At 46.3% G+C, this 23506-nt stretch overlaps 1 protein-coding gene across 2 annotated transcripts in view; it reads right to left on the reverse strand.

Annotated features, from left to right (window-relative positions):
• The window catches only part of RNF181 (ring finger protein 181), a 43090-nt gene that overhangs the window by 2485 nt on the left and 17099 nt on the right, over positions 1 to 23506 (reverse strand). For both annotated transcript variants that reach the window (XM_075858564.1, XM_075858565.1), the window contains exons 3-5: positions 22967 to 23100; positions 21835 to 21950; positions 966 to 1040 (exon numbers count right to left, since the gene is read on the reverse strand). In XM_075858564.1, the coding sequence (XP_075714679.1) occupies positions 966 to 1040; positions 21835 to 21950; positions 22967 to 23100 (325 nt within the window). The remainder of the gene's footprint in view (positions 1 to 965; positions 1041 to 21834; positions 21951 to 22966; positions 23101 to 23506) is intronic.

Genomic DNA, 23506 nt, shown 5'->3' on the forward strand with positions numbered 1-23506 from the left:
TGCTGTTGGTCCACTGTGTTATATCAAGTCCAGAGTCAATGCAGCGTCTAGCAGGAAATTTTCCAGCACTTCATTCTTCCCTCTGCTGACAAGCTTTATGGAGACACTGATTTGATTTTCCAGCCGGACTTGGCACCTGCCCACACTGCCAAAAGTACCAATACCTGGTGTAATAACCACAGTATCACTGTGCCTGATTGGCCAGCAAACTCGCCTGACCTAAACCCCATAGAGAATCTATGGGGTATTGTCAAGAGGAAGATGAGACCCCAGACCCAACAATGCAGACGAGCTGAAGGCCGCTATCAAAGCAACCTGGGCTTCCATAACACCTCAGCAGTGCCACAGGCTGATCACCTCCATGCCACGCCGCATTGATGCAGTAATTCATGCAAAAGGAGCCCCGACCAAGTATTGAGGGCATATACTGGACATACTTTTCAGTAGGCCTACATTTATAATATTCTAGTTTTCTGAGACACTAAATTATATGCTGGAAATAGATCACTCTGTGTAATGAATCTATATAATATGAGTTTCACTTTTTTAATTGAATTGCTGAAAAATTAACTACTTGATGATATTCTAATTCTTCGAGAAGGAAGTGTATGTATCTCTGTGGTAACAGACTACAAATAAACCCTGTGTAGTCTAATACTGCAGTCAGACTCCCTTAGCGATGTTCCATACTTCCTATAACCTACCAAATGTTAATAAGTGCAGTAGAAAACAGGAGTATAAATGCAGGATCAGAAAACCGGGTTAATTTGTAGTCTGTTACCATGGAAAGACATGTCTGCACATGAGCTGTATACACAAAACAGTAGGACATTTTTTTTATCACAACTATTTGTAAAGTTTATAATTTTTTTTTATTCGTTTGGGCCATAAAATGGTGGTACGGGTTTCTATTGCATTTATTAGCGCCTTTCCATACAACCCCAGTTGCCATATTTTTGTTTTACCTTCTCCTGTTTGTATTCTTCATATTCTGGGCTATCCGTAGGGAGTTCATCTCTGCATAGAGGGCAGGAATTTGTCTGTGGATTATGAAGAAATATCACTTGTCATACATTAATATATTGGTACAGAGTTTGAAGATAGTGGTGACATAGCCACCATACAGAGATTAGCTTCTATTCTAAAAGCTTACCTATTTCAGGTGACTTTTCAGAATATGATGTCGTGTGTAGATGAGGCATAACCTTTTTCTTTATATGACTTGTATTTTGCATTTTTTTAAGTTTCCCCTCTGCAGTCTCTCTCTCTCTCCCTCCCTCCCTCCCAGTGGGTGGAGACTGTATAGATGTCTTCTATACACTGCACACAGACAATAGGAAAACCCTGCTCTCCTATCCCTATAAAACACATACAAGCAGCAGCAACATGGAGTTTATACAGCAGTAATAAGCAGTGTAGATATGAATCCAGCCCTGGAGTGAGATACAACACTTACTAAAAGCTGCAGCATTATCTCTGTGTGTCTGTGTCTCTCTCACTCTGCCCCTGCTGCCTCGTCCCCCCCCCCCAAAGACTTCTCTGGGCAGCTGTAACCTAATCCCTCAGTGAGCGGATAGTCTCTCTTGTGGAGACGGATTTAGCAATAAATTTATAGTGAGTGAACAATTAGGAGGGAGGGAGGGTGGGCTTATAAGTGGAGAGAATTATTCTGTAGTAAGGTATATTACAAAGTATCTTATATTCACTTGTACTATTGATTTATGCTAGGTTTGTTCAAATATTGCCTATTTAAGAAATTCTGAGACTTCTGAAAACAAGTACTGCCTTTGACTATCACTTTACATAAATGTTCAATTATTTTTTTTATTTGATTCGATCAATTTGTAATATTTAACACAATTGCTAACAAACTAAAATCTCTCTCTCCTACAAAAACTCCGTTATAGAACATAAGTATAAGGCATGGAAGGATACAATTATTTTAGGTAGCACTATATGGTAGCGATATTGAAAAATGTACAGGTGGGAGTATATGAAAGCATTTAAGCACTATATGAGAGTGAAGAGCAAATGGTGACTATAGACAGGCCAGAGGAGAGCACTAAGGTCTCCAAAGTAGTCAAGTGTTAGAAAAACCACACAATCTGTAAGGAGCATCCGGTTGGGAAAGCCTATGGGCCTCATAAAGAGAAAGCTATGGCGTGGTTAGTAAATATTTTCCCCCTGATCATTAGTTATTGCTCTAATGCCCAACTCCAAGGGAATTTATCCAGCTAAATTGTTGACGGGGTATAAATGATACCTCTGGATGTGCGTGGTGGGTAAGCACATCCATGATTACCATAGTTGTGAGAGATATCTGTCAGGCAGGCCTGGGCTTTGTAAACAACTGGAAGAAGTTGTGATGTGGTAACCCGTAGGCTGCCTGCAGCTGTTGCCAACTCTTGAGGACACTTGCTTCTTCCAAGTGAGCAACATTCGTGATCCCCCAACTCTTCCCAATTGTCAAATGCATTAGATTACAAGAGATTAGTATGTCTCCATATAAGTGTATAGGAGGTTATTCCAGTTAAAAGGGAAGGTGTCATGATTTTTTTTTTTATTATATTGCTTTTAATAAAATAAACATTTTATTTATTAGTGTCACATAAAACTTTTTACTGTATTCAAACCTTTACTTCTCTATGGGGGCTGCCATTTTTTTTTTCATCTCTGTATGTGTCGATTAACGACACATACAGAGATGCTATACGGCACATACAACCCCATAGAGATTGCGAACGGGAGCCGTTCCATTCTCAGAAGCATACGCTGTCTGTGTGGGAACAGCGAATGCGTCGCTCCCACACAGAACAAAACGCAGCTCGTTCGTAGAGCGAAATCCGCCGCCATTTTCATGTGGACCGGAAGCCGCTGCCAGACAGTAAGATGACTACTTCCGGCCGTATGTTCAACAAAGCGAAGGCGCAGGGAATAGGAGCGTAGACCAGCGGCGGCAGGAGCAGGTAATTTATGTTCGTGTATGATGTGTGTATTATGTTTGTGTGATACTGTCTGCTGAGCCCTGTATCTAATCCTCTTACACTGTGCAGTCGCTCAGAAAATGGTGGCACACAGTGTAGGAGGTTTGAAGACATTCATACCCCTCCGTCTCCTGGCACTAGCCAGAAGAAGGGAGGGGGGAATTGTGTGAGGACACTAAAAAGAGTGTGTCTACCCCAAATTTGCAGCATAAATCAATGAGGTTGCTTTACCACAGTAACCATGCTGCAGTTTTGGGAACTGCTCCCTCTAGTGGCTAGCACATGGAAATGTGATCAATTAGAATCTAATTTATAATATTTCCTGACTTGTGAAACAATTAAAACAGTGTAATCACTCAAATACTAATTGTTTAACTGAAAAAAAAAAATTCTAGCGACACATTCCCTTTAACCTTTGCATCAGACACCTCTTCTACCACAATATCATAATAAGGGTCAGAGTGGGCTAAAGAAACCCCCGAGAAGAGAAAAACACAAACTCCCCTCTCCCACATAATGCTCCAAAATTATAATCATGTAGTCCCTTGCCACCTCCTAAAAAAAATGCTGAAGGAAGTAAGTATGGTTAGAGATTCGGAAGAGCAAGACCTGCCACGTTAGCCTAGACTTGGTGAAGTGTCTGCAACCTGTTACAAGGTTGCTTTTTGCACCATACCATATTGTGGTGTGATTAATATCACTAGGAACAGTAACACATCCTCGGCCTATAGCTTAACCATTTCTTTGTGATCCTTATATCTGCAGCCAGTGACATTTGAAGATGTCTTGAGTAAGACCAAGCTCTAAGGCCAGGGCAAAAAGAAGGGACAGTGGGCAGCTATGTTTGATGTCCCACCTTAATGAAAAGGAGTGTGGTAATGACCCACTAGCAGTAACTTGCGGTAGGAGCTAAATATAATAATTCATCCCAGGATATGAAAGGGTCTCCAAATCCATTTTCCTTAGGACAAGCCAAAGACCGTTCCATTCAGAACTGTTGACCACATCTAGTGACAGCACCGCACGTTTCCAAACCTTAGCAAGACATAAGTGATAGTGGTCACAGTGGTTCAGATAACCTCCTGATGTTCAACACTTAAAGGAACAGTGTCACCCAAAAAAATTTTTTTATATCAGTTTTATGTTAGGGTTTTATTAAAAACGTTTATATTTATTTGTGTGTTTGTGTGTTACTTTTTTCTATTTTTACACTTTTTCTTCCCTATGGGGGCTGCCATTTTTTTTCCCATTTCTGTATGTGTCGATTAACGACACATACAGACATGGAATACGGCAGCTCCAGTCCCATAGGGACTGCAAACGGGGCCCGTTCCATCCACTATGGTGTACGCCGTGTGTGTGGGAACGGCGCATGCGCCGCTCCCACACCGTCCGATTTGAAATGTGCACCGTCCGGCGCCATTTTCCTGTGGACCGGAAGTCGCGGCCGGGCAGTAAGATTACTACTTCCGGTCGCGGCTTCCGGACTTGTGCACATGGAGCAGCGGCAGCAGACGGAGCGGACGGACCGGTGGCGACTGGAGCAGGTAAGTGATTTCTATGTATGTTCGTGTTTCAGTGTGTTTTACTAGTGTATGTAAACCTTCTACACTGTGTGTTAGCTCAAAAAATGGCGACACACAGTGTAGGAGGTTAGACCGTTCAAACCCCTCGTTTCTCCCGGCACTAGCCAGGATAAAAGGAGGGGGGGGGGGGGCGATTCTGAGAGCTCACTAGAGCGAGGGATTTTTTTTCCCAATTTTGCAGCATAAAGCAATGTGGTTGCTTTACCACATGCAATGCTGCAATTTTGGGAATTGCTCCATCTAGTGACCAGTGCTGGGAAATATTATAAATTGAATCCAATTTATAATATTTCCTGACTCGTGAAAAAAATAAAAAAAATTAGAACAATGTTTAATCACCTACACACTAATTGTTTAACAAAAAAAAAAAACATGTTTTGCTGGCAACACATTCCCTTTAACAGGTAAAAATCCGTGGCAAGACGATTAGTAATAACTAGTTTGACATCCACTGTGATCAAAGAGCTGGTCTGGTAGGATCCTTCACATAACAGGTATAGTCCAGGACCTGAAGACACCCAAAAAAAAAAAAAAAAGAACAGCAGTAAACCCGAAGGTAAGCAATCAGTCCTCGGTACTTTACAACTAGGAATATCCTTAACTGTTGAACATGCTGTCCCTCATGTTATAAAGCAGGAGGAACAGAGCAGCTTGATAGTGTTTTTTTTGGAAAAGCGTCACTATAGCTTGTATTTTATTAATATAATGCTTTCTCATTTTGGGTTTAGGAGTCCAGTGGGTAGTCGCACTCATTGATTGACAGCCATCCCTATATATGAGTGCATACAGAGATAGCTGTCAATCACTGAGTAGGACCGCCCACTGGACTCCTAAGCCCAAAATGAGAAGGGATTTCTTCAGGGAGCGTGTCTCTCTCTGGAGGGCCTGTCCTGTCTTGCAGTACACAGACAAGCCCATTCATGTTAATGGGCACTGTATAATGCTTAATTTCCCCTGTTGTGGCACTGCAGGGAAACTGAACGCTTACTGACAGGTTTCCCTACAGAATACCATTGATCACTGGGGTCCCAGCAGGGGGACACTTTGTGGTCAGTTTATTGTCAAGGGGCTACTCTAAAGAGGTTCTCTACTTTGGATGATCCCCACTTATTAAACAGCTAATGGACTTCATTCCAGTTTGGCGAGAGGGAAAGGTCACATGTGACTGCTCCATCACCCAGGCCGCACCTGTAGAGCAGTAGTAGCTAAATTGAAGTCTACTGGTATATTGAAATCTTCTAAGCGAGGACAAGGAGATCTTGATATTAAGCTACCCAGCTCTTCAGCTGACTTCAACACAGAAGAGGAAAACTGTCTCCTCATAGGTTTGTGGTTTTCTAACTTTGTGTACCAATGGCAACAGAGCTTAATTGCATAAAGTAAGGTCTATTCGAGAGAACGAGTGAGCGGTAGTAACCAGAGTAGCGCAGTTCACTAGGGAAAAGTAAATGCAAAATATCCGCAAGGGACCTCTCTGGCGTTAGTCTACCAAAGGGTGTAAGAGGGCATGGGGCAGGAGCTCTAGCAGTGCTACATTTTTCTAACAAAAAACAGCATTAACGATATAAAAAAATCAATAACAACAACAATCCTAACGGGGCAAGATCCATGAATGGTATTACTTTTATTTTAGTATTATACTGATGTAATTAGAGGGATGTAAAATGTGATCAGAATACAATGAACTGTATAGAATTTATCCCATTCATACCGACCCTCGAGTCTATAAGGGATGTGTCACATAAGGCTTTGTCTGTAAGGACTTACAAGTATATTGCATAGAACAACCAACAGCCCACCCAACCATAACATTGATATTCAGACCCCATCCTCGCCATTAACTCCTTGTAGTCCTTAAAGAGGCTCTGTCACCAGATTATAAATGCCCTGTCTCCTACATAATCTGATCGGCGCTGTAATGTAGATAACAGCAGTGGGTTTTATTTTGAAAAACGATCATTTTTTAGCAAGTTATGAGCTAGTTTAGATTTATGCTAATGAGTTTCTCAATGGACAACTGGGCGTGTTATTACTTTTTACCAACTGGGTGTTGTACAGAGAAGTGTCTGACCCTGACCAATCAGCGTCCTGCACTTCTCATTGTTCCAGCCCAGCTTCTTTCACTGCACAATCACACTGTGCTGTGGATCATGCTGGGCTGGAACAATGAGAAGTGTAGGACACGGATTAGTCACTGATTGGTCAGGGTCAGACACTCCTCTGTACAACACCCAGTTGGTAAAAAGTAAAATCACGCCCAGTTGTCCATTGAGAAACTCATTAGCATAAATCTAAACTAGCTCATAACTTGCTCAAAAATGATCGTTTTTCAAAATAAAAACCACTGCTGTTATCTACATTACAGCGCCGATCAGATTATGTAGGAGATAGGGCACTTATAATGTGGTGACAGAGCCTCTTTAAGCATGGAAGAGGCCAACAACATAGGGACTCACAATAATAGTGTTAGCCCCACACCCATGAACACCAGACAGAGTAGTTAAAATTTCCTGCCATATAAGAAAGAGATAAAACAGTCCAACATAGCTCCTATCTATTCTCACAACCTCTTGCCAGTCAGCGTTAAAGAAACAGAAAGACAAGGATGCTTAAAAAGTATGTGTCTCATCCAAAGAATAAAGAGAGAAAGAGCACTGTCTAGCCACTGCATGGTATCAAATAAGGTGTCGTTCAGTGCCACCACCCGCAGTTTGGCTGACGCTATTTTTGGATTTCATTGAGCAGGGTGCTTTCAGGGCCTGTAGTCTTCACATCCACAAACAGAAAGTCTGCCAACATTAATCAGATCAGAGGTCCAAGTTTGCTTTTGGATAATGTCCTCTGTTTTTACAATGGAGGATTTAGGCCAGCCCTAGTGGGCCCCCTAGGGATGGGGGTTGTGCAGGTACCCTGTGAGCCCCTTTTTTTTTTTTTTTTAATTCGTTTTATTAAGAATTTGTAGTACAAATGAAATCAAAAAAGCATTAAAGAATGGAAATGCAATTGCAAGGTAAATAAGTGGTACAAAATCAGGTGAACGTCACCAGAATATACAAAAGAACAGAAAAATAAAATTAGACTAGGCGATACATCTTAGATACGAAAAAAAAAAAAAAAAGGAATACACAGAAGTATACAAAGTATATGTGTTCAATAGAGGAATATAAGAAAGGCAATATCTTCCATCATACCGTACAATACATCTCAATCCAGTAACAATGTATCTCTCATATTGGTAAACCAGTGTGGGGTGTATTGGGTAAGTGGGAAATTACACCAGGTCTCCCATATTTTAGTACATTTATCAGTAAAGCCTTTGCATCTGTAAAGTATACTCTCATAAGGAAGGATTGAATTGACCAAGGATTTCCATTTGAGGATTTTAGGAGGTCTAGGATCCATCCACCTGAGTGCAATAGTTTTGCGGGCCATGAAAAGTACCTCCCTGAGTAGAATCTTTATATAGTGAGGCCCCTGATCATCAGGTGATATTCCAATTAGGCAAACCTGTGGGGTTAGGGGGAATGGATATACAGGTCACGCTAGGAACAATCTTGATCACCTCTTTCCAAAAGAAATATACAATAGGGCATGCCCAAATCATATGCCAGAAATCGGATCTCTCGGATCGGCATCTGTGGCATTCTGTGTTTGGGTATCTACCCATTCTACACAATCTCACCGGGGTGAGATAACTTGGATGTATTATTGATCGTTGTATCATTTTATTGTTGGCTGCAGGGGACACTGTAAGTGGAGAGGACAATATCTCCCCCCACTTGTCTTCCAATAAGTCCTGTATTTGGGCAGCCCAATTTTACACTAGCCAGCTCAGACTGAATAAGAGACATATAAATGGCTGAAATCAAGCCCCTCGGTCCCTGGGATTTTAAAATTCCAATCAATGGGAATTGTGAAAATGTAATCTCAGATGACGGGAATGATCCCTTAAGTGTATGGCGTAATTGTAAATATCTAAAGAAAGCCTCTCTAGGCAAACTATAGTCATTATGCTTCTGCATAAAAGATTTAAAGAGGCTCTATCACCACATAAGTGGCCTATCTTCTACATAATGTGATCGGCGCTGTAATGTAGATTACAGCAGTGTTTTTTATTTAGAAAAACAATTTTTGACGGAGTTATGACCTATTTTAGCTTTATTCTAATGACTTTCTTAAGACAACTGGGCGTGTTTAACTTGTTGGCCAAGTGGGCGTTGTACAGAGAAGTGTATGACGCTGACCAATCAGCGTCATACACTTCTCTCCATTCATTTACACAGCACATAGTGATCTTACTAGATCACTATGTGCAGCCACATACACACACAAACACATTAACGTTACTCAAGTGTCCTGACAGTGAATAAACATTACCTCCAGCCAGGACGTGATGTGTATTCAGAATCCCGACACTTGGCTAACGTTTGTGGTTTATTTACAGCATAGCAAGCGTAGTCTCGCGAGATTACGCTGTAAACTGTCATTTAGAGCGAGATTACGCTTGCTGTGCTGTAAATCAACCACAAACGTTACCGAAGTGTTAGGATTCTGAATAGACATCACGTCTTGGCTGGTAGTGATGTCTATTCACTGTCCGGACACTTGAGTAACGTTAATATGTGTGTATGCGACTGCACATAGTGATCTAGTAAGATCACTATGTGCTGTGTAAGTGAATGGAGAGAAGAGTATGACACGGATTGGTTGGCGTCATACACTTCTCTGTACAACGCCCACTTGGTCAAAATGTAAATACGCCCAGTTGTCTATTAAGAAAGTCATTAGCATAAAGCTAAAATAGGTTGTAACTCCGTCAAAAATGATCGTTTTTCTAAATAAAAAACACTGCTATAATCTACATTACAGCGCTGAAAACATTATGTAGAAGATAGGCCACTTATAATGTGGTGACAGAGCCTCTTTAAGTACATTTCCAGTATACATATCCCCGATAGTACCCACTCCGTATCAGAGCAAAAGTTAGGAGCTAATTCATCCGATAGACTTCGCAGCTGACCATAACTGTGCCGCTATTTTGTGAATGGGTTAAAAGTTTGCAACGGTACCCAAGGGACTTTCCAACACTGGCCATAAATGGGATAGATGCAGATAAAATACTAAATGGTGATCCCTGTTTGGGAGTGAAGCACTGGCAACCCACACCTTTAAATAGAGGAATTGGCCTGATACATAATAATGATAGAGGTCTGGCAACGCCATACCACCCAGGGTTTTCGAGTGTTACAAAGTGGACAGGTTCAGTTTAGAGCGGTTATGTCTCTATATGAACGCTGGGAATAAAGCATGTATTCGATTAAAGAAGGACTTGTGTCACGGAGCGGGTTAGTGGACCCACTAGGCCGTACTGGGGAGGCAGCTGGCCAAACAACAGGAAACCTTAGTAATACAATATCCCGCACAAGGGTACCTGGATAGTCCAGACAGAGGCCGCAGCTCTGGCACTGATGGAGATGGGTGCAGCAGATAACGCCAAACGTGGCGAATGACACAGGTGCCGCAGGTTGCACCAGACGTGGCAGATTTCTCTGGACGTGGCTGATGACACAGGACGTGGCACGACTAAAGGCACATCACGGGAAACAGGAACAGGTAACAAGGCACGGGTAACAACTGGAACGGGAAACACTAAGGGACCACTTGCAAGACGGACTGGGAAAACGAGCAATGCTCAGGGAAGGATCAGAAGGCCTGGGGCCTTCTTATAGACCAGGAAATCTCGGCAGTTGATGATGATGACGACGATTTCCTTTCTGCGCGTGCTGGCCCTTTAAGGCCGGGCACGAGCGTGCGCGCACACCCTACGGGACACAGCAGACCGGAGCGGAAGTGAGCGCTGGCGTCTCCTGAGATGGGGACCAGTGCTCACAGATCCATGGCTGCGGGCGTCGGGAGGTGAGTAAACCCGACGGGCCGCGGCCATGGACGCTACAGGATCCCCCCTCTTCTTAGAGCCAGAGCGAGAGAGGAATTTCTTAAGCACAGGGGCACTGAGGTTCTCTTCTGGCTCCCAGGACCTCTCCTCAGGACCAAACCCTCTCCAGTCCACCAAATAGAAAGTCCTTCCTCCTACCCTCTTGCAGTCCAGGATCTCCCTCACCTCTCATATAAAAAGAACCGCTGGGAGAAACTGTTGAACTAGAAGTCTTGCTGTAGCGGTTCAGGACCACTGGCTTCAGGAGGGACACATGGAAGGAGTTGGGGATTCTGAGGGTAGGAGGCAGCCGCAGCTTATAGGAGACTGGGTTGATCTGTTGCAGAATCTCGAAAGGACCAAGGAACCTGGGAGCAAACTTGTATGAGGGTACCTTCAAGCGAATGTTCTGAAAGGACAGCCAGACTTTAGTACCTGGAAGATACTGAGGCGGCTCTCTTCTCCTTGTATCTGCCTTTCGCTTCATGCGATCGACTGCCAGCAAAATAGAGGACCGGGTCTGTTGCCAGATTTACAAAAAGTCTCCATAAGCAGAGTCAGCAGTGGGTACTTGAGATGTGGTCAACACTGGGAGAGGAACTGTAGGATGTTGACTGTACACAATGTGAAATGGAGTGGAAATGGTGGATTCACTTGTGTGGTTGTTGTATGAGAACTCGGCCCATGGAAGAAGCTGTACCCAGTTATCGTGCTGTGAAGAGATGAAGTGGCGGAGATAATTCTCCATGATCTGGTTGATCCTCTCAACTTGCCCATTGGACTGGGGGTGATAAGCTGAGGAAAAGTCCAATCTCACATCCAGGAGTTTACAGAGGTCTCTCCAGAACTTTGAAGTAAAATGAACTCCCCGGTCGGACACAATGTGTAGAGGCAAGCCATGCAAGCGAAAGATGTGTAGAATGAAGAGACTGGCCAGTCGAGGAGCAGAAGGTAGGCCGGTCAGCGGGATAAAATGAGCCATCTTAGAGAACCGGTCCACCACCACCCAGACGGTGTTGCATCCTGCTGAGGGGGGGGGAAGGTCTGTGACAAAGTCCATCGCAATGTGCTGCCAGGGGGCACTGGGTACAGGCAGAGGTTGAAGCAGGCCGGCAGGCTTAGAGTGAGTAACTTTGTTAGAGGCACACACCGTGCAAGAAGAGACAAAGTCCAGAACATCTTTAGGTAGCGTGGGCGACCAGTGTGCCCAGCCAGTTTAGAACTGTGTCCCCAGCGGAGAATTCTTCTCCTGTCTCCCAACTGAACAAAAGTCCTCCCAGGAGGCATGTCTCTAACCTGCAGAGGATTAGCAGTGACAATGCAGGATGGGTCTATGATAGTCTGAAGGGACTCCACCGTGTCTTCCGTCTCAAACGATCTGGACAGGGCATCGGCCCTCACATTCTTGTCCGCGGAACGGTAGTGGAGCACAAACTGGAAACGGGTGAAGAACAGCGACCACCTGGCTTGACGAGGATTCAGTAGTTGTGCAGACTGAAGGTAGGTAAGTTTTTGTGGTCGGTGAAGATCAGGATGGGATGAGCAGCGCCCTCTAGAAGAGGTCTCCACTCCTTCAAAGCCAATTTGATGGCCAGCAGCTCCCGATCTCCAATAGAGTAATTGCGCTCAGCAGAAGAAAAAAGTCTTGTAGTAGCCACATACTACTGCCTTGCCTTTGGGGCTCCTCTGGAACAGAAGTAGCGTCCACTTCCAGTGAGAACTGCCGAGATACGTCAGGATGATGGAGGATCGAAGCTGAAGTGAAGGCTTTCTTGAGGCGAATAAACGCGGACTGCCTCTGGAGTCCACACCTTGGCGTTCACACCCTTCTTGGTAAGGGTAGAGATGGGAGCCGTCAGAGAAGAGAAGTTAGGAATAAACTGCCGGTAGAAATTGGCGAATCCCATGAACCGCTGTATGGCCCTTAAGCTTTGAGGACGTGGCCACTCCAGGACAGCTTTCACTTTCTCAGGATCCATCTTGAGGCCTTGATCCGAGATTATGTAGGCCAAGAAGGGCAGAGAACTCTTCTCAAAGACGCACTTCTCCAGCTTGGCGTATAAATGATTCTCCCTTAATCGTAGTAGAACCTGACGGACATGCCTCCGATGAGTCGCCAGATCTGGGGAGAAAATCAAAATATTGAGAAACAACAACACAGACATAGAGGAGATCTCGGAAGAGATCATTAACGAACTCCTGAAACACTGCGGGAGCGTTACACAGTCCGAAGGGCATCACTAGGTATTCATAGCAGTCTTCCATTCATCACCCCGGTGAATCCAGACGACTAGATTAGAAGCCCCCCGCAGGTCTAGCTTAGAATATTTTTTGGCTCCTCGTATGTGATCAAACAGCTCAGATATAAGTGGCAACGGGTATTTGTTCTTGACCGTGATCTGGTTAAGACCACGGTAGTCAATACAGGGTCGAAGGGATCCGTCCTTTTTAACGAAGATGAATCCAGCACCAGCCGGGGAGGAAGACTTTCGTATGAAACCCCTCTCCAGACTCTCCTTGATATAGGCCGACATGGATAGAGACTCAGGCAAGGAGAGAGGATATACTCGACCACAGGGGAGAGAGAGATTAGGAACCAGTTCAATGGGGCAGTCATAAGTCCGATGTGGAGGAAGCGTCTCAGCCTCCCTTTTGCTGAAAACATCTCCATACTGAGCAAACTGGGGAGGCAGTCCCGCCAATGACTGAGGCAGAGGAGGCTTGACAGGATGGATCTGCAACAGACAACGACCTTGGCACTTGGAGCCCCATTGGAGAACCTCTCGTGAATTCCAGTCCAGGACTGGAGCATGTAGTCGAAGCCAAGGCAGGCCCAGTAGAAAAGGATTGATGGCCTTGGGCAAAACAAGGAAAGAAATTAGTTCAAAATTAAGGACTCCAACCTGGAGCTTCAACGGCTTGGTTTTAGAAACGATGGGATCAGGCAGAGGCAGTCCATTAACTGAGGCAACAGCCAAAGACATCTCTAGGGGGACTGTGGGCAACTGGAGATGATCCACAAGCTCTTTCTGGATGAAGTTTGCAGCAGAACCAGAATCAAGATAAACAAAAACTTGATGCGTCCTCTCGCCGGATACTAGGGTCACAGGAATAGTCAGCTTGGAACAGAATGCTTTATTAGGTACCGTTCCATCTAGGGTTGTCTCTCCAATCAGTCCTAGGCAATGCGGTCTCTCTGGCCTCTGGGGACACAGGCGCACAATATGGCCTCCGAGGTCGCAATACAGAGAAAGTCCAGAAGTGCGTCTGCGTTGTTTCTCCTGGGTAGACAATTTGACATAGTTACTCTGCATCGGATCCTCTGGTGGGACGATTGAGGAGGATTGCTGAAAAGTAGAATCCAGCCTAGGAAGTTCTCTCCCGGAGAACCTCTTGGGAATGCTCCCGGATCCTCATGTCAAACCGGGAGGCGAGTAGGATAAGATTGTCCAGGGTAGATGGCAGATCGCGAGGAGCCAGCTCGTCCTTGATCCCTGAAGACAGTCCCTGCCAGAATGTGGCCACCAAAGCCTCGTTGTTCCAGGTCAATTCAGCAGCCAGGATACGGAACTGAATGGCATACTCGCCCACGGAGGTCTCCATGATGTAGGATCAGCAAGGATGCAGCAGCCGAAGAAACTCTCCCAGGTTCTTCAAAGATCGAGCGGAAGGTCTGTAAGAAGCACTGCAAGTCACGGGTCTCTGGTCCCTGATGTTCCCACAGAGTATTAGCCCATGCCAGGGCTTTCCCAGTAAGGAGAGAGATGAAGACGATCCTGACGTCATCCGAAGAGAAGGACCTGGCATGTAGTCTGAAGTGGATCAGGCACGGATTCAAAAATCCCCTGCAGGACCTCGGATCTCCGTCATAGCGTGGAGGTAGCGGCAAGAAACACAGGGGATTGGTACCGGTACAGTCAGGAAGTGTAGCAGGAAGAACAGCAGGAATGGGTGCAGTGACGACTGTGGTGGGAGCAAGCAGCCGATGGGCTATGGCGTTCACCGACAGGAGGAGCTGGTCTTGTCGTGACTGGAGATCCTCCATATCGGCCAGCATGGCTTGTGTCGTCAAAGTCTCAGGTTGACCAGCGGGGTCCATGGCCTGAGCGTACTGTCACGGAGCGGGTTAGTGGACCAGCTAGGCCGTAGCGGGGAGGCAGCTGGTCAAACAACAGGAAACCCCACCAATACAATGTCCCGCACAAGGGTACCTGGATAGTCCAGACAGAGGCCGCAGCTCTGGCACTGATGGAGATGGGTGCAGCAGATAACGCCAAACGTGCCGGATGACACAGGTGCCGCAGGTTGCGCCAGACGTGGTAGATTTCTCTGGACGTGGCAGATGACAGGACATGGCGGATTCCTCCGGACGTGGCAGATGACAGGACATGGCGGATTCCTCCGGACGTGGGAGATGACACAGGATATGGCGGATTCCTCCGGACGTGGCAGATGACACAGGACGTGGCATGACTCGATACTAAAGGCACAGCAGGGGAAACAGGAACAGGTAACAAGGCACGGGTAACAACTGGAACGAGAAACACTAAGGGACCATTTGCAAGACAGACTGGGAAAATTAGCAACGCTCACGCAAGGATCAGAAGGCCTGGGGCCTTCTTATAGACCAGAAAATCTCGGGACACAGAAGACCGGAAGGGAGCGCTGACGTCTCCTAGGAAAGAGATGGGGACCAGCGCTCACGGATCCATGGCTGCGGGCCTCGGGAGATGAGTTAACCTGAAGGCCCGCGGCCATGGACACTACAACTTGTATACTGGGGTAGCAGCATGTTCTAGTACATACAGACATTTTGGGAGTATGACCAATTTAAGATGATTAATCCTACCAGCCATCTCCAGTGGCAACTTACGGCGCACTCTAAACTTAGATTTTATATAGTCTAGTAAAGGCAAGATATTTTCTGCATGGTCCTCCATATGATTTCTATTGATTGCTATGCCCAAATATTTAAACTTCGGTACAACCTGAAGGCCATGCATATTGTCAGACCATCCCATCTCCTGTAATGGCATGAAGAAGGATTTGCTCCAATTAATATGTAGTCCAGAGAATTGTCCGAAGTTATCCAGTATGTCTATGGCCAACGGTAAGGAAACAGTAGGTTGGGACATATATAAAACCATGTGATCTGCATATAAGCTTATTCTATCCTCTCTTGACCCTAGCATTATCCCTCTGTATTTTGGGTGATGCCCTATGCATATTGCCAGAGGCTCTATGGCAAGGGCAAAGAGTAACGGGTAAAGGGGACAACCTTGCCTAGTGCCTCTATAGAGAGAGAATAAAGGGGACCAAAATTTGTGCTCTCGGTGTCTTATATAAAACTGAAATCCATCTGATGAACTGAGGGCCAAACCCAAATGTGGTCAACGTTTCCAGCAAATAGGGCCAGTCAATCGAATGCCTTCACAGCAACAAAAGACACTAGCGCCCAATCTGCCTTCATAGCCACTCCAATCTGCGTAAGGATTTGTACCTTCCTAATATTTTCCGAAGCAGATTTCCCAGGCATGAATCCGGTCTGATCCCCATGAATAACCTGAAGGATAACCTTGTTAAACCGGCTTGCGAGTACCTTCGTAGTATTTTGTAACTGTTGTTTAGCAACGATATCGGCCTATATGAGCCGCATTTACCAGGGTCTTTATCAGGCTTCAAAAAAACTATTATAGTAGCATCATACATACCGCCGCCAATTTACCTATTCTCAGGGCATGAGTACATAGAGCAAAGTGAGGGGATGAGATGATCGGCGTACCTATGATACATTTTCACAGGGATCCCATCAGGGCCCGGTGCCTTTCCCATTGACATATCCTTCAAGACCTGTAAAATCCCTTCCGCAGTAATATCTATTTCTAAGGCTTCCCGGCTGGTGTCCTCTAGAGTGGGAAACACCATACCATCCATATAGGATACAACGTGTGATAGATCGTAGGAGTCTGGGAGGAATACAATTCTTGATAAGTGTGCAAATATTTCGGCTATCCTAGGTGTATCCGTCAGGTAACTACCTGAGCTATCAGTATAGCTGGGCTCTGTGAATTTTGGTGTATCAAATGTGCCAGTAATTTACTTGACTGGTTCCCAAATTCGAAATATTTTTGCTTGGTGAAAAAATAACTTCCTATTGGCTTTTTCTTGCAAAAATAGTAAATATTTCCTCCCTTCCAATAGCCAAAGTTCTTTATTCGAGTCGGAGGGGTCTGCTATGTATTGTTCTTCTAGGGCACTGCACTTACGTGCCCTATCCTGCTCCTCTCTAGATGACCCACTTTTTAAAAAGGAAATGGTACCCCCTAAGATATGCTCTGAGTATCCCACAGAATATTTGTATCGTCAAAAGGAGCAGTGTGCATCAAGAAATACCTCCAGTTGATCTAAAATGCGGTGACGAGGACCAAGTTGGGTCAACCAAAAGGGATGGATTTTCCAGCTTTTAGGTCTAAACAGACCAGTTACAGAAATTTTTTAGCACCATGGGAGAATGGTCTGACACTCTTCTGTTTTTATAAGCTACCATTGTCACCATGGAGGCATTTCCGACCATATAAAATCGATTCGGGAAAAAGCATTGTGACCTAGAGAATTACAGGAGTATGCTCTGGTGCTCTGGTATTTACAACAAATCTAGCACAGACTGTGTTTGCGAGTCAGGGACTGAGATAGGAACAGCCCTAAATCAGTAGAAGTTTGGATCTAGTACCATATTAAAATCTCCCATTCCTAATACCGTAGCAGCCGGGTATGTCAAAGCAAATGTAGCAGCCAAACGCAGGACATGTAAAGAAGCAGATGGAGGTACATACATGCCCAAAATAACAGGCGGTGTGTTTTCTACATATGCATATATGAAGACATCTGCCATCCTTGTCCACCTTAGTGTGTACTACCTCCCATCTCATGGATTTGTGGACTAGAATAGATATGCCCCAGGGAATAAGATGTATGGTATGAGTGTGTAGACGATTGTACACACGGTCCGTGCAGGGCCCTGGCTTTATCCGGTACTAAATGCGTTTTTTGTAAACATAGTATATGAGGGTTATATTTACGTATATGTGCGAACACCATAGCCCATTGCTGTGGGTTACCCATGCCCCTCACATTCCACGACAAGTTACAAACGTCATCTTAGAAACTTAGGCGGGATTCACACGACAGGGTTTCCCGGCCAGGTGCCGGCCGTTGATAAATCGGCCGGCACCCGGCTGCATTAGGAATAATAGACCCCTAATGGGGCTATTCACACGACCGATTTTTTGACGGCCGGGAAAACCGGCCGTCAAAAAATGGGACATGCCCTATAAGTCTATGGGGCCGGGTAATACACGGCCATCACCGGAATGTGTCCCGAGTGATGGCCGGGTCTACCGTCGCTCGCGCTCTCTCTCTCCTCCTCACAGTGCAGAGTGCATGTGAGGAGGAGGAGGAGGGTCTTTTATTTGCTCCCTGTAGGAGTCGGAATCCCCAATCCCCGGCCGGGGATTGGGGATTCCGCTACAGGAGAAGTGCGTGACTACACTGTCCATATATGGACACAGCGAAGTCAAGCACTTCTGCAGCGGAATCCCCGACTCTATGGCCGGGGATTCCGCTACAGGAGAAGTGAGTGACTACACTGTCCATATATGGACACAGCGACGTCACTCACATCTGAAGCGGAATCGCCGACCTGTGGCAGGGAATTCCTCTTCAGAAGTCAGTGACTACACTGTCCATATATGGACATTGAAGTCAGTGACTTCTCCTGGAAGGGGGGGGGAGTGGGTGCAACCTAGAGGGGGCTGTGTGCATCGCCTACAGGGGGCAGGGTGGCATCGCCTACAGGGGGCAGGGTGGCATCACCTACAGGGGGCAGGGTGGCATCACCTACAGGGGACAGGGTGGCATCACCTACAGGGGACAGGGTGGCATCACCTACAGGGGACAGGGAGGTATTCCTGCAGGGTGGCATCGCCTACAGGGGGCTGTGTGGCATCACCTACAGGGGGCTTTGTGGCATCACCTACCAGGGGGCTATGTGGCATTACCTACCAGGGGGCTATGTGGCATTATCTACAAAGGGCTGTGTGTGGCAACAAATTTTTATGAAATTCATCCGATTTTAAAACGGACAGGGAAAAAAACGGATGCAAATCGGGTCCAAATCGGCCGGTAAAAACGGCAACTCGGCCTGGAACGGATGCAAACCGGATGCAAACCGGCCGGGAAAATCGGCCGATTTTCCCGGCCGACACTCGGACCCTGTCGTGTGAATGAGGCCTAAGGCGGGATTCACACGACCGGGTCGTTCCCGAGCCCGAGTGTCGGCCGGTAAAATCGGCCATTTTGCCCGGCCGGTTTGCATTAAGTTTTGCATCCGTGCCGGGCCGGGCAGATCCGGACAGTGACATCAGCGGCAACTCCTGAAGGGGAATCCCCATGTGTTCGGGGATTCCGCTTCAGGAGTTTCCCCTGATGTCACTGCCCAGATATGGACAGAGACATCAAGCGCTCTGTCCAGGAGCGGAATCCCCGAAAACACGGGGATTCCGCTCCTTCAAGGAGCTAAAGTGCGGCTAGCACATAGCAGAGCGGGGAGATACCTCCCCGCTCTGCTATAGTGGCGTCGCTACAGTAGTAGCAGCCGCAGCAGCTGCTAGCGGCGCCATCGAAGGTGTCGCCGGGCCAGGGTTCTTTTAAAACAAGCAGGGGAAGGGAGCCAGCGCAGCGCTCCCTCCACCTGCTGTACACCCCGGCCCTGCCACACAGTGTACAGCTATGCCATTCGTCCGAATGGCATCAACTCCTCCTCCTCACATGCACTCTGCGCTGTGAGGAGGAGGAGATAGAGCGCAAGCGCCGGGAAACCCGGCCATCACTCGGAACACATTCCGGTGATGGCCGTGTAATACCCGGCCCCATAGACTTCTATGGGAGCCGGGCGGCCGGGTACCCGGGCGAAGATAGAGCATGTCCTATTTTTTGACGGCCGGATTTCCCGGCCGTCAAAAAAAATCGGTCGTGTGAATAGCCCCATTAGGGGTCTATTATTATTCCTAATGCAGCCGGGTGCCGGCCGATTATGGTATATTCCAAAATTTACAGAGTAGAACTAACATGAGAACAATAAACTAGTCGGACAACGCAAGGTGACATAGGTACCATTGCCGGTTCATGCCCATAACCGTGGCACGTAGGGTTATACAGGGGTGTCCCCGTGCCATAACTTGTCAAAGGAGGAATCCAAGTTATAAATACATTATTTCAGAATATGTATGTGAGAATGTCCCAGAAAGGTTGTAATGTCCGTGGCTGCGGGCTGTCACCTCCCCCTGACAGCGGCAGTCACGAGTCGGCAAGCGCTGGCCCCAGTCTCCTCCTCAGGAGACGCCAGCTCTCGCGTCCACTCACCTCTGCCGGATCCCGTAGGGTGCGTGCGCTCGTGCACGCTCTTAAAGGGGCAGCGCGCACCGGACCTCATGGACAAACTTTGACCCGTGAGTACCCTGGACTATAAGAGGGGGTCCAGCCCCCTAGTTCTATGTCTGAGAGTTGTTGTGTTCCCTATAGTTTGTCTATGCAAATGGTCCCCTAGTGTTTCCTGCTCCCAGTGTTCCTGTACCTATATCCTGAGCTAGTGCCGTGCCTGCTGTAGGCGTGCTGTGCTGGATACCACGCCTGTCTGCTTCTCCATGCCGGACATCTACCTGCTGCCTAGCTCCTGCCAAGCTACTGTCCGTGCTGCAACAGGTACCCTATATACTATAGACTCTGACCTGCGCCGTTGCCCAGCTGCCTTACCGCCAAGGCGGTACGGCCCAGTGGGTCCACAGCATAACATATTAACTTTAAAAAATAACATTGCATGGATCTGCAAAGCATGACCAGCATCCATCTTGTACTTTTTTGCAGGTCGGCCGAAAAATCAGGGAATATAGAAACCGGCTCCATTAAACGTAAGATCTGGAAGCCAAGCAGAGAACCAAGTCTCTGTCGTTACAATTAAGCATTCTGGCAAGTAGCGGCCTGGGCGGGGCACCAGGCGGTGGTGGTCGTGATGGAACTCCATGGGCCCTCTCTACTGCAAAGGTCTGCGAAAAGGGCACGTCTGGGAGCAGATCCCTGATCCATTTTAAGACTAAGGCACCCGGATTTTGGCCTTCAGACTGTTCAGGCATACCTATTATTCAAAGGTTATTATGATTTTCCAGATAGTCAGTTTTCTGTTTCCACAGTTCGTTGGCTGCTTCCAGGTCAGAAATGGTGCCGGGGAGGTGCGCAGTCCTATCTTCCACACCGGAAACTCTGTCTACCACATGTCTCATGCATTCTCTCAAGGCCTGCATATCATGTCTAATAAGGCCAATATCAATTTTTCACCTCCTCCAACTTGCCAGTTAAGGAGGTTTTACACACCGAAATAGATTGCAGCAATTTATTAGTCACCTCAGTCCGAGTAGGCTCCGAATCCCCTTCAGCAGTTGTGGAGGTCTGGGCTGGTTCATTAGAGGAGTCTCCCCCTCTAGAATGCTGTGGCAGAGGAGTGCAGCCGCCATCTTGCCCCTCTCCCCAAGCAAATTCTTGCAGGTTTTTCTGCAGCGGTTTGTCCTCTCATGGTCACTTGCCTGGTAGCCCTCAACCTCCTGGATGGAATTGTGGAACTGATGATGTCTGCAGGATGAGCATGGCACGAATTCACTGCAGAGTTAGACTCATGCGACTGCTCCCGCTGCGTGCCAAGCCAACCCCCCCCCCCATGAGCCCTTTTTAACAGCAAATAAAGCAGCGACAACTGGTGCACAGCATTTTTCAAGGACGTTTCTCGGGTGGGTTTCCCCTGCACGCTCAGCATATTACAAGGCATTTAGCATGGAATGTGTGATGGAGGTCTGCTTTCATGCCACCCACGTGCATGTTCAGTACTGTGAGGGCCAAATTACACTGTAACAGAAACAAAAACATAGTTGGATCACTGTCAGTCGTGGATTCTACAGGATTCTGTTCCTTAGGTTCCATGAGGCCAAGCCTTGACACTGCCATGTTGAGTGCGCACTCTTGGTATGCTGTGGACTTGGTGCTTATCTCCAATTTCACTGGTTCTGATTTCCTATCGGGTCGTAGTATCAGGTGAAGGCTAATTTAGCCAGCATATCGCCACCTCCGTTCTTGTACCTTGAACACCCAGCCATTCTGGCCATAGTCTGTTGGATCCTGGTCTTTCCCTATTCCAGTGTCTTTCCGCTTGTTTATAGTCGGAACCTAATGCTGTTAGAGCAGCAAGGTAAGAAGAGCTTCTGAAGGGCAACTAAAATGTTATTACCTTTCCAAGCCAGGGCAGAATGCAGGAAGAATGGAAGAGGTGTTCACATGGTAGCTGTCGCACTGTTTCATCCTCCTCGAACTCCAGAAGACACACCGGACACTTCAGGCCGGCATCTGTACGATATACAAACCAACGGATCAACAATACAATCTTCATTATTCTATACATTGCACAATATTCACAGGAATCCAATTAAAAGAGTAACTGTTTTATAAAACTTTTGACATGCCATAGTGACGTATCAGATGTTTTGATCGGTGGGGGAGGCGGTGCTGAGTTCCCCACCGATCACTGAAAAGAAAAGGCAAAAGCGCTCAGCTGAGCGATGTGCCCCTTCAACAGTAATGGCATAACTTTTGGTTCACCACAAAAAAGCAGAGTTAGACGAAGACGGGCTCATAGAAGTCTATGAGCCCATCTTTAGCGAACTTCGTCTTTCCAAGAAGATCCAAAGTTATGCCATTACAGCTGAAGGGGCACATTGCTCAGTTGAGTTTCCGCCTCTTCGATTCAGCGATTGGTGTGGTATTCAGCACCCGGACCCCCACCGATATAAACTTCTGACATGTCAAAAGTTTTATTCATGACTAGGGGACTTTTCAGCCTTGGTGGGCATAACAACATGTCACCAACATGCCAGAGAAGACACACATTTTAGCTTTGAGTGTATATCCCTATTATCTTGTAAGTAGCGTTTGCACATACTGTAGATGCATAACAAGAGATTTTTAGGGCAGGAGTAAAAGTAGATAGGACAGTGAATTAACATACATTTTGTGTGATGCAAAATGTGTCCGTTTAACACTGGATCCATCCTTCTTTCCCAGACATCGATGGTCAGGCTGCCCCCATACACATTAGAGAATAGGTCGATTCGCAGATGACTTTAATCTGTATGGCTAGCTTTAGAGCTCTCTCCATTCTGTTCGGAAACAGTCGAGCAAGCGCCTTCATATCCCGTGGATATGTCATAAATGTCTAAGATGGGAATAACCCTTTAAACTATTCAGCATGATCTGCTATTTGGCCACGAATGTAAATATGAGGTCATCAAAAACTGTAGTTACTGTGGTTCCTAGTGGATTTAGAATCGGTGTAGGCTATATCGCTTCTGCCTATAGCGTCTTACCTGCTTGTTTCGCTGACACCGTAACTCTCGGCAAGTTTTCTACCAGTTTTTTGGCAGCTGGTGGTGGAAGCCTATGGTCCCAATCTGTTACATCCAGTCCTCCAAGATCAATATCCATCCCACTGAGGAGACTCCTGAGCAAGAGAGAGTAAAAGGTCTTAAAAAATAAAATTTAAAAATATATATTTATTCTTTTAATTAAATACTTAAATGTAAACGTCTGTGGTCTTACTATTAATATTAGGCTGTGTGACTTATTCCCGGTTCACAGTTTTTTTGTAGGAAGAAAAAAATCTGCTTCAAAACTCCCTCTGGAATTTTGAGGCAGATTTTGACCTTCCTGCACACCGTTTGCCACGTTTTTCGGCCGCGGTCAAAAAAACGCAGAGAACAACGCTTTCTCTGCCTCCCATTGATGTCAGAGGTGGAAACGCCTGAAGAAAGGGCACGTTGCTTTTTCCCCACAAGCGGTTTATCGTGGGAAAAAAAAAATGTCTCTTCCTCCCATTAAAATCAACGGGAGGCAATCTCGACCATTTT

Source organism: Rhinoderma darwinii, chromosome 3 (assembly GCF_050947455.1).
Source record: "Rhinoderma darwinii isolate aRhiDar2 chromosome 3, aRhiDar2.hap1, whole genome shotgun sequence".
Classification (NCBI taxonomy): Eukaryota; Metazoa; Chordata; class Amphibia; order Anura; family Rhinodermatidae; genus Rhinoderma; species Rhinoderma darwinii.